This window comes from Oryctolagus cuniculus, chromosome 7 (genome assembly GCF_964237555.1).
Source record: "Oryctolagus cuniculus chromosome 7, mOryCun1.1, whole genome shotgun sequence".
Taxonomy (NCBI): domain Eukaryota; kingdom Metazoa; phylum Chordata; class Mammalia; order Lagomorpha; family Leporidae; genus Oryctolagus; species Oryctolagus cuniculus.
Window position 1 is genome coordinate 46,349,172 of NC_091438.1, and position 11,817 is coordinate 46,360,988.

Below are 11,817 nucleotides of genomic sequence, written 5' to 3' on the forward strand. Positions count from 1 at the left end.
CTCTTCCAATCCAGCTCTCTGCTATGGCCTGGGAAAGCAGTAGAAGATGGCCCTAGTCCTTGGGCCCTTGCACCCACATGGGAGACGACCGGAAGAAGCTCTTGGCTCCTGGCTTTGAATTGGTGCAGCTCCGGCCATTGTGGTCATTTGGGGAGTGAACCAGCGGATGAAGACTAACCTCTTTCTCCCCCCCCCCAACCCCCTGCTCTCTGTAACTCTGCCTTTCAAATAAATAAATAAATCTTAAAAAAGAAAGAAAGAAAGGAAGGAAGGAAGGAAGGAAGGAAGGAAGGAAGGAAGGAAGGAAGGAAGGAAGGAAGGAAGGAAGGAAGGAAGGAAGACAGTGAGTCAGCACCTCACACCCTGCAGTAGCCCTGGAGAAGGCAAAGGGAGTGGTCCCCTGGCTCCTGTTCCTCTCCGAGCCCCACCCTGGTTCTTTGCACCCTGCTGGCCCCGGGAGTGAGGGGCCAGTGTGGGAACAGCAGGAGGCCCTTGGCGGCCAACAAAACATCTAAGGAGCCAGAGTGAGGCGAGAGCCCGCCCACACCCGCCCGATGTCCTCCTCCTTCCAGTGAATAAAACAGAGCGCAGGAAGGGCGGTTTTAAGGAGGATCTTTAACAGCCTCCCAGACAGCAGACAGAGCCCAAGGCAGCTTGGAAACCCACGCGGATGGCAACAGGCTCTCATGCTCCCCGAAGACCCTGTAAAACAGAAATGGCTCCACTGAACCCGTGTGGCCTTTCCCTCACGCTCACACGGGTAAGTGAACGCAGGAAAGAAAGAATAAACAAACCACCCCAGCCTTCAAAATGCTTCCAGGGGTCATCCCGCCCGAAAATCCTGGCCCAGGCTGGGTTGATGGTGAGGGGTGTAGGATGGCACCCAATCCAAGAGGCCACTGGGGAAATTGCCCCCCCCCCCCCACGGGGCCAACAGAGAAAGGGCCCTTTCCCATCCTGGTCCCCTCTACCCCTGAACCGCTCCCGTTCCCACTCTCGTCACCACATCGCTGCATCAGGATTCCTGCGAGACCAACCCTGGGCCTCGCTCCAGCTCCCAATCCCCCAAAATAGAGTCAAGAAAACTAAATCGCACGTCGCACTTGCGCCACTCGCTTGCTTTCCTACGCCGACGACGGATAAAGCAGCCTCTGGCTGTAAGCGAGGTTAACACCCACCCAGAGGCTGGGTCCTGGCTGGCCTCGCCCAGCAGCTGAGCATCGCGATTCTGCTAATTAAGCTGCTTTCTTGTCTTTAATTAGCTGCCTGTGAATCTTGTTGGGAAGTCTTGGATCCGTGAAATAATCTGGGATGGAAATCAAAGAGAAGAAATCATCTTCACTCAGGGGAGGGGACTGGGAGGAAGGCAGCCTACTCTGCTAGAAGTGCTGCTGGCTTGGTCCTAGCAGCAAGGTCGCCGGTGGCCCCCGACGACAGAACATGAGCAGTCATGGCAAATCCCTGTGGTCACTGGCCCAGCTGAGTAGTTCTGAGCCTTCCAGAAGAGCTCAACCGGCTGGCGCCCACTGCCCGCCCGCTGCACCCTGCACCCTGAGCGCTGGCCGGTCTGCTTGCTTGACGCATGGGGAGCCGTCACACAGCTCAGGGATTCTCTGGGCTTTCTGCTTCCAGACCTTCTTGGGGCCCAAGTAAATGCCAAGTATTATTCTCGTCTCCTCAGCCTGCCAGCTCCCGTCTCCGAGCGATCACGCCTTCTCTGCGTACACGCTCTCTGAGGGGGCCAGGCTCCCGCAGGATGCTGGCAGGAGGGGCTTTGTGCACCCAGCGGGATGTGCATCAGAGGCAGCATCTGCTGTGGCAGCACACGTGTACCGAGATGCAGTCGGATGCGCTGTGGGGACACAGCGGGCCCCGAGACGTCTGCCAGCCCAGCCGTTCCTGCTAAATACCATTGACCTTAAGCCATCTCGGGCAGCCAGAGTCCATTAGAATCAGCTGGGGAGCCTTTAAAACTGTGGATGCTGGGTCCCACCCCAGGCTAATTAAATAGAAACCTCTGGGGGTGGAGCCTGAACACCAGCATTTTTAAAAAGCTCCCAGGTGCCGCTAGTGCACAACCAGGGCATAGAACGCACTTCGAGGTGTGCGGGACGAGGACGGCCAGCGCGCTCCCTCAGACACTGAACTCCTCGCCCTCACCGGGAGGGAGCTCCACCCAGGTCCTGTCTCATCCCGAGGAGCGGCCAGCGCGCTCCCTCAGACACTGAACTCCTCGCCCTCACCGGGAGGGAGCTCCACCCAGGTCCTGTCTCATCCCGAGGAGCCAGGGGATGCCTCTGGGGAAGCAGCACTCAGGCTGAATTCCCAATATTACTGCCGGCTCTCTGCCACCCGGCACTGCCGCCGCCTTACTCACCTGCCGCAAATTCTCTGATGTTGTCTGGTCTCTTCAAAAACATTTCCCTGGAACACATTCAGGGACAGGGCAGGAGGGAGAGTGGGCGTTAAGGCCTGTGGCTGATCAGCCCGAGACACAGCCACCTTGGGAGCCAACACACAGCCCACGTCTGATGGCCCAGCCCCTTTCAACAGCCATGTTCCTCCAACTTGGGATGTCAGGCAAGGCGCAAAATGCCCTAAGTGGCAACCAAGCTAGGACACTGGCCTCATTACTAACAGGCTGGGGGCAGCGTTTTCACAGAACCACGTCCAGGGTGGGAAGCACAGATGAAGAGGCACGTGCCTGGGCACGGTGCTCACACGCAGCGGGACAGACCGCACAACCCTGTGGTGTCCTGAGGAGGCGCAGGCAGGAATTCCCACGCGAGGGCGGCTGGGCCGACAGAAAAGATGGCTTCCAAGGGCACAGAGGACAGACACCTTGGTAACACCTGCAGTCCCAAAGCCCTGGGAACCGAACTATGCTCTTATACCGCATAGAACTTTATGGTTCATAAACTATGTTCATAAACGCTGTCCAGGTAATGTCCCCATTTCACAAATGAAGAAACCTAACCTTCGAAGGTTAATCATTTGCCCAAGTTCATAAAGACAGTAAACAGAGAGCGGGCCCAGAACTCGGGCCTGCAAAGGCGGCGGTCTCTGCTCTCTGTCCCTTGGCTATGGGCTGCCCCACCCCAACGGCCCCACTTTCTTGTGCTCTTGGCCAAGGCTGACCCTCCAGGAAGCCCCTACCCCCAGCCTTTAAGAATTTTGCTTGGGTCCAGCACTGTGGCATAGTGGGCTAAGCTTCTACCTGCGGCACCAGCATCCCATATGGGCGCCGGTTCATATCCCAGCTGCTCCATTTCTGATCCAGCTCTCTGCTATGGCCTGGGAAAGCAGTAGAAGATGGTCCAAGTCCTTGGGCCCCTGCACCCACATAGGAGACCCAGAAGAAGCTCCTGGTTCTTGGCTTCGGATCAGCTCAGCTCTAGCCATTGCAACCATCTGGGGAGTGAACCAGCAAATGGAAGACCTGTCTCTCTCTCTTTCTCTGTAACTTTGCCTCTCAAATAAAATCTTTTAAAATAAAACTTTTGCTGGAGCTGGCGCTGTGGCATAGCAGGTAAGGCATCCCATATAGGCACCCGTTCAAGTCCCAGCTGCTCCATTTCCAATCCAGATCCTGGCTATGGCCTGGGAAAGCAGTAGAAGATGGCCCAAGTCCTTGGGTCCCTGCAGCCGTGTGGGAGACCTAGAAGAAGCTCCTGACCCCTGGCTTCGAATTGGCACAGATCCGGCCATTGCAGCCAATTGGGGAGTGAAGCAGCGGATGGAAGACCTCTCTCTCTCTCTCTCTCTTCCTGCCTCTCCTTTTCTCTGTAACTCTTTCAAATAAATAAATACATCTTAAAAAAAAAAAGTTTTGCTCCCCTTCTCCTTTGATTCAAGCTGATAATTATCAAGCACAAGTTATGTATAAATAACTAATTTATGGGGCCAGCTCTGTGGGGTAGTGGGCTAAGCCTCCACCTGTGGTACCAGCATCCCATATGGGTGCTGGTTTGTGTCCCAGCTGCCCCGCTTCCGATCCAGCTCTCTGCTATGGCCTTGGAAAAGCAGTAGAGGATGGCCCAAGTGCTTGGGTCCTTGCATCCACATGGGAGACCCAGAAGCTCCTGGCTCCTGGCTTCAGATTGGCTCAGCTCCAGCTGTTGCAGCCATTTGGGAAGTGAACCATCGGATGGAAGACCTCTCTCTTTCTCTGCTTCCCCCTCTCTCTGTTAACTCTGCCTCTCAAATAAATAAAATCTTTAAAAAAGAAACTGCATTACATATGAGGGATTGATTTTTTTTAAGATAAAATATAGGCTGATCTCAAAGAAGGTACAGCCAAGGAGAAGAGCACGGCTGGCGTCAGCGAGGCACGCAGAGGCACAGGGGCTTCCACAGGCAAGACAAGGGCTGAGGGGCCCCGCAGGAAGGAAGCCACACAGGCTCTACAAACTGCGCCTTGCTTGAGGGTTAGAACGGGCTTGCAGCCACCCTTGTACCCACAGCATCCATGAGAGCGCGCAAGGAATGGTCAGTGGGATGATCCAAGTGCAGCCTGGCAGGAGTCAAGGGCGTGTGCAGGAAGGAACAGGGAGCAAAGGAAGCTGTGTTAGGCAGGGCCTTGAATGCCAGGGCAGACGCTTGTCCTCAACTCCAAAGACAGCAGGAATGCGTATGTGAATGTGCTGCAGTCACACAGTGGGACACTGTACAGGAGTGAGGTCTTCCGGATACTGAACAGAAGCCAAGCACAAACGAGTGCATACTGTAGACTGCCAGTTACGTTAAAAGGCAAGACGAGCCTGCAGTGGAGAAGTCAGGAGACCTAGGGTTGGTTTTGGGGGGCCCCACCGGAAGGGACCACCCACAAGTCAGGCGTGGAAGTCCACCCAGCTTGGGATATGTCACTTTTCTGTACATTATGTCTCAAGAGATGCTAAAAACAAACCAAGAGAGGCGGTGGCTGTGCAGCCACCGAAGACTCTGGCCAAGGACTCATGTGATCGGTGCTGGGTCTGGGGAAGGTTCGTGCGCCTGGGAACCTGCGGAAACATCTAATCCAGTCTTTCCACAGGCTCACACCCAGCTACCACATCTGCACCCCGAAACGTTTCTAGGTGCCTAAAATGGATTGTGACTTTTCCCATTCTTCAGGTCCAAAATTCAAGGTAGTAGGAGCTCTGTGCATTGTTTATGAGTACAGGCTGGACAGCTGTAGCTGAATGGTCACAAACCATTAGGATCCAGAAAACCCCCGTGGGAAGTTCACATCCTGAAGCAAAGCTGAGCGCGTCTCTGGGTTCCGTGTGAGTCATGAGCAGAGCCCTGCAGAACTGAAAACCACTCTCACCGTGGTGCAGCAGGTTAAGCCCCTGCCTGCAACGCCAGCATCCCATATGGGCGCCAGTTCAAGTCCCAGCTGCTCCACTTCCTATCCAGCTCCCTGCTAACTGGGAAAGCAGTAGAAGATGGCCCAAGTGCTTGGGCCCCTGTCATCCTTGAAGCAGATCCAAATGGAGTTCCAGGCTCCTGGCTTCAAGCCCTGGTCCTTGAGGCCATCTGGAGAGTGAACCAGTAGAAGCAAGATTCTCTCTCTGTCTCTGTCTCTCTCTCTAATTCTGCTTTTCAAAAAATGAATGAATCTTATAAAATCAAAAACCAAAGCACAGGCACAGTGCTTGGGACTCGGTCCTCTTTGCCCCCGCCTCCTTTCTCACAGGAAGGACCACGTGAAGCATCGGGTTCAGATGTGTGGCTGACTCTGGCTCATTCTGGAACAGGCACAGGAAACACCACCAGCAGCAAACACACACAGGGAAACCCTCAAACTTCAAATGCTACCTGTCTCCCCAGCTCCACCCCGAAAAAGAAAGGCCCAAAGGGGCCAGGAGGGCTCCAAGTGGGGTACTTCAGGGACTCCAGAAGGGAAAGCATGGAGGCCTGCCTGGCCTGGGGGGGCCAAGGAAGGAAGGGGAAGGGGTCCGAGGGTGTCCAGCAGCAGCCAGGCCCAGACACCGGTCTCCTCCTGAAAAAGCAACAACACCCTCCTCATTCACCACCCCAGGTGTTTGTGAATAATGCAAATGGTGATTTAATTCAGGCTTTTAACGTCCATCCTCAATTTCTCCGCTGGAACCACTCCTAACTTGGGCTGCAAACTCCCCAGGATAGGAATATAAAGATTCTTTATTTTCCTGTAGAAGAAAAGTTGCAACAAGTGATGGCATCATCCCCAGGTCTGAAACGGACAGACCACCCTGCCTTTCGCCCAGGCCTTACCCCTGGCCTAAATATACCTGACCTTCACAGAGAACTGGGTACCTTTTAGTTTCCCATTTCCTTCTCCTATCTGCCCTCTGAGTCTCCTACACTTGGAAAAATGGTAAGGGGCCGGCACTGTGGCATAGCGCATAAAGCTACTGCCTGTGACACCAGCATCCATATGGGCACCGGTTTGAGTCCCGGCTGCTCCTCTTCCAATCCAGCTCCCTGCTAATGGCCTGGGAAAGCAGTGGAAGACGGTCCAAGTCCTTGGGCCCCTGGACCTGTGTGGGAAACCTGGAAGAAGCTCCTGACTTCTGGCTACAGACTGGCCCAGCTCTGGCTGTTGAAGCCACTTGGGGAGTGAACTGGTGGGTGGAAGATCTCTCTCTATATATAACTCTGCTTCTCAAATAAAAAATAATAATTAAAATAAAAAGTTCAATCTTACGATATTTTCCAACTTTAAGGAAGTTGGAAGCAATAGGGAGTGTTTAAGGAAATATATATATATATGTATATATATATATATATATATATATATATATATATAGGCTAGCAGTTACACCAAGAGGTTCCCCATCCCATCCAGCTTCCTGCTAATGCAGACCCAGGAAAGCAGCTGTGATGGCTCAAGTAACTGGGTTCCTACCACCCCAAGGGGCAACCCCGGATTGCATTCCTGGCTCCTGGCCCAGTCCCCAGCCCTTTCAGGCATTTGGGGGCAAACCAACCACGAAGGGGGCATTTATATTCCTCTAACCCCAACAAGATCCGGTCCAGTTTCTCCCAAGATGCCCAAAGCCAGGCTGGAAAACCACCCACCTTAAGAAACCACTGATGAGAAACTCCACTTCTTTGTGGGCCCTCAGGTACTTCTCGTTGGCAATCCGAGTCTCAATCTGGGGGGACAAGAGCAAAGGGTCCGTTCCCCGAGACACCCAGTTCCCAAGCCTGGAGGTGTGAAGGGGGCCCAGCTCTGAGCCCAGATGCTCGGAAGCTACAGCCCGGGTCTAGGGGATTCAGCGCCGCCGGCCGCCTCTTGCTTGGGGGTCAGGGGCCTGAGCCGAGTCGGACCCCCACGGTCCTGGCTTGTTTCTAACTTGATGTGTCCGGCGGTAGTTCCTACCCGCTTCTCGGGCCGGACCCCTGCTTCAGCTCCTCCTGCGCGTCCACATGGCCGCCCGCGGTGCAGGGTCCCGGGGGCCTCCCTAGCACCCCCCTCCGGCCCCCAGGCACAGGCTCCTGCTCGCCTGCTCTCGGGGGCCCTCCTACCCGTCCGGGGGGACCCCGGTCCTAGCGGAGCCGCACTTTGACGGAGGTTTGCGGGGGTGCGGGCGTACCCACCTTGAAGACTCGCAACTTCTCCAGCTGCTCCGGGCTCAGCAGCCCGGGCTCGGGCCCCAGCAGCCCGCTCGGCAGCGTCGCCATCTTGTCGCGGTTGTCCGGGCGACCGGCCGCGGCCCCGCCCCCGCCCCGCCGCCCCCACCCCCTCCCCCAGTCCGGCCGTCCTGGGCAGGGTGTGGGGGGCGTCGTCGGGGAGCCCCCCGGGAGGAGGGACCCTGGGGCAGCGCTGGAGAAAGCCCGGTCCCCGCGTGTGAAGGCTGGTGGCTGGGCTTCACCGAGTGTGGAGGGACTCCACCCTACCCCAAAGAGTTGCCCCCCCCAGGTCTAGAGCAAAACAGGGAATGGGGGTCCCAAGGCAGGGTCTCCCAGAACCTGGTTCCCGACTCTCACCTGGGCAGAAGCTGGAGGAAGCAAGGCTTCCGCCTTCCCACGGGCCCAGAAGTCGGCCCTTGGGTTGTCCCCAGCCAGGACTCGGCGGGAACTTAGTTCTGCAAAGGAAGAGCTGTCTGGCCCTGAGGATGCTGGCCACGGCCTGGGGGACATCTCCCAGAGTTTGCCCTCGTGGACTGAGTTTTGGTGTGGGTTAATTTTCTCCTTACCCTGGGCACCTCATACATTCTCACACTCCCGACTGAACTGGGGAGGGAAAAGGCAATTGATCTTCAAGATTTGTTCTCCTAGTGTCCAATTAAGAAGGGCCAGCGAAACAGAAAGCCAGAGAGCTGAAAATAGCCGGCTGGAAAGGGCAGGAGCCTGCGGGCGCTCAGGCGCCGGGCTGTGTGCTGCGTGCCCCCGCAGAGGCAGCGCCCAGCTTCCCTTCCCAGAGGCTGCGGGAATGGAGCCGAAAGGGAGGCTGCCTTCTCAGATGTGTGAACAGCTGTCCCAGGCAGCAAGAAAACTGCCTGAGAATCCCACTCTGCATTCGGAAGAGAAGTGAAAATGCAGGCAGTTCCCAAGCCAGGGAGGAACCAACAGATAAATTAAGGAGTGGGCTACAAGCCTCCTGCCAACAACCCCATCTGGGTTGGTTGTTTTTTTAAAAGAGAGAGGTAATAGAGTGAGAGGGAGATAAGCTGCCATCTGTCACCGGTGATGTTTTTCCTGCAGGAGCAGAGGTTAGCCAGACACACATTTCCTGCTCCCCTGCCACATCCTGCCCTTGCCCCAGGTGACAGTGGTGGAACCCTCAGAGCAGGGTGGCCACAAGCCACCTGTGGCTCTTCACTTGAAATGTGGCTGTGAGTGTTACATATGCTAGGGATGTAAAACACACTCTGGACTTGGCAGAGCTGGTATGAAAACAATTATGTAAACTGTTTCAATCATCTATATATTGATTGCACGTTGAAACAGTGTTTTGGGGGCCAGCGCTGTGGCTTGGGTTAAGCCTCCACCCGCAGCACTGGCATCCTATAGGGGAGCTGGTTTGTTCCTGGCTGCTCCTCTTCTGATCCAGCTCTCTGCTAATGTGCCTGGGAAAAGGAGTGGAAGATGGCCCAAGTGCCTGCACTCATGTGGGAGATCCGGAAGAAGCTCCTGGCTCCTAGCTTCTGCCTGGCCCAGCCCCAGCTGTTGCGGCCATTTGGAGAGTGAACCAGCAGATGGAAGATCTTGATCTCTCTTTCTCTCTCTCTTTGTCTCTCTCTCTCTGTGTATCTCTGTCCTTCAAATAAATAAATCTTTTAAAAAAGAAAAGAAATAGTATTTTGAATATATCAAGTTAAATAAAATGTATCATTGGAGGCTGACATTGTGGAGCCACTGCCTGCAACACCGGCATCCCATATGGGTGCCCGTTCATGTCCTGGCTGCTCCACTTCAGATCCAGCTCCCTGCTGATGACCTAGGAAAAACAGCAGAAGATGGCCCAAGTGTTTGGGCCCATGCCACCCACGTGGAAGATTTGGATGAAATTCCTGGCTCCTGGCTTCAGCCTGGCCCAGCCCTGGCTGTCTGGGGAGTGAACTCACAGATGAAAGATCTCTCTTTGTCTCTTCTCTCTCTGTAACTCTGACTTTCAAAATAAATAAATCTTAAAAAAGAGAGAGGGAAATGTATTGTTAAAAGCCATTTCACTTGTTTCTGTTTACTTTTTTAATGTGGCTACTAGAAATCCAAAAATTACGTATGTGGTTTGCATTGTATCAGTGCAGGAATCTGGACTGGCTGACCTCTGCCCTCGCATGCACTCACGGCTCTCAGTTCCCACTCCCATGTAGAAGCAGCTGGTGTCCTTCTGTGGCTAGTGTATGATGCTCCGTGTTTCCAGAATCCATTTGTTGCTGGGGTACACCGGATGGCCCAAAGGCCCATGTATTAGAGAGGCCCGTGTTCCTTCCTGACGGCCTCTCAGTACTTGCTAGTACATACCGTGCTGGCCGTTGTCACCGTCCCACTTGAAGTAGAAGCCACTTGAGAGCAGGAAAGTCACACAACCAAGTCTCTGCACCCTCACTAAGTCTGCCATGAAAGTCTTCCCTTAGTGAAGCGAGCAGGAGTTTGGTAACTAAACACTCTGCCTACCTATACCACCATATTTTGCCCTTTCTCGCAAATATCCCCATTATCCAACATTTTTCATTTCCTAGGAATCTGAAACCAGGAATGCAGCTCTCCCTTTGTCGAGCCAGTACTCTCTCTCTCTCTCTCTTGCTTTTTGTTATTTTTAAGTTATTTATTTATTTGAAAGTCAGAGTTACGGTAGGAGAGAAAGAGAGAGATGTTCCATTGCTGTTTCACTCCCCAAATGCCCACAACAACAAAGGCTAGACCAGAAACTCCATCCTGGTCTCCTGTGCGGGTGGCGGGAACCCAAATACTCGAGCCGTTATCCACCATGTCCCAGGCGTTGTAGCAGGAACTAGCCAGGCCTGGAACTAGGCGCTCTGATTTGGGTGCAGGTGGCCCACCCACTCCCAGTCACTGTGTGTGTGGAGGGCAGCTCCATAAAACCTGACTGCGGAGAAGTAAGACAGAGGGCGGGCTTGGGGAGGGTGGGCAGAGAAAGGCTCTTGCAGGAACTAGGGTTGGCAGCTTCATTTCCAGGCCCTCGTTTCTCAAGTTTCTTCCTGGAGAGAAAGGGCCCAGGATGGGCCTCTGGGCCACAGAGCTTTTCCTCATCACTACCGGACCGGGCTCCCATCACCTATGGCCCAGAAGAGCTTCAGAGATGAGTCCACAGTCGCTCAGCGAGGAGGGTCTTCTACCCCCAACCCTGCCTCTCTGCTCCCCGACACCTCCGCTCTTGGGATCTCAGGCCAAGAGAAGGAGGCACTTCACTATCCCCTGCTGTCTCCCCAATTACTGACAGGGAGGAATGAAGGGAACTCATTGTAATTCATTTTTGTGACTGTTTAATAGTTCAATTAATATGATTAGCCCCAAGCCTGAACAAGCAGCAAGGCGGCAGATCTGCTGAGAAGACACAGAGTAATGAGATCAGCGGGGCTGTGGGGTCTTCCCCTTCTTCCTCAGAGGGCGTGATCTGTTTAGCATCTCCATAAATACCGAGATCAGATTAGAAGCCAAGAAGGAAGAGTGGGGGTGGGGCAGATGAGGGAAAAGTTAACTTGGAGAAGTGTTCTTACTTTTTGACACCCTGCCCCCCACCACCACCACCGCCATCACATCTTCCACCTCCCCCATCCCACCCCGTCTCAGGGCACCCTACCGGGCCGACCTGAGAATTCGCAGGATGAAGTGTAACAAAGTGCACACACATGTTCACTCGAACACAGGCACAGAGCAGAAAGTAGCTCCAGGCCACAGAAACCGAGGCTAAGGAGGATGGCTGGTGGTCAAGAGGGACCCCAGGAATAGAAGGAAGGAGTATTTCTCACCAGCAACAGCTCCCCCAAAGACTGAAGGGGAGGAAAGACCAGGCTCGACACTGCCCCATACCCAAGAGTAATGGCTGACGTGAGCATTTGGACAGTGAACCAGTGGGGGGGCTTGCCTTGAGTCTCCCCACCCCTGCGGCCCCCCCACTGCCTCTCAAATAAAATTTCTAATTAAATGCATGACTCAGGAGCCAGGCTGCCTGTCTCCGACCTCAGCTCTGCCTCCTTTCTGCTGCATGGGCTCAGGCGGGTTATTTAATTTCCCTGAACCTTAGTTTCTCCATCTGTGGTTGGAGATAAGGCCAGAACCTGTATCATAGGGTGGTGGCGAAAGTGGAAGGAGCAAGTCTGAAGCACTTGGGACAGTGCCTGGGACCCTGTAAGTGCCATAAAAGTGCGTTATTATTTCACC

The 11,817-nt window shown here is 54.3% G+C and overlaps 1 protein-coding gene across 1 annotated transcript; it reads right to left on the reverse strand.

Annotated features, from left to right (window-relative positions):
- Nucleotides 1–595: 595 nt before the first annotated feature.
- On the reverse strand, nucleotides 596–7,715 carry RIIAD1 (regulatory subunit of type II PKA R-subunit domain containing 1). The gene is made up of 5 exons (XM_002715548.5): nucleotides 7,567–7,715; nucleotides 7,045–7,121; nucleotides 2,378–2,424; nucleotides 1,179–1,306; nucleotides 596–702 (listed from the first exon to the last, which is right to left on the reverse strand). Exons 1-4 carry the CDS (start codon nucleotides 7,648–7,650, stop codon nucleotides 1,236–1,238), a joined length of 279 nt encoding a protein of 92 aa, XP_002715594.1. The 5' UTR covers nucleotides 7,651–7,715; the 3' UTR covers nucleotides 596–702; nucleotides 1,179–1,235.
- Between the last annotated feature and the right edge of the window lie 4,102 nt (nucleotides 7,716–11,817).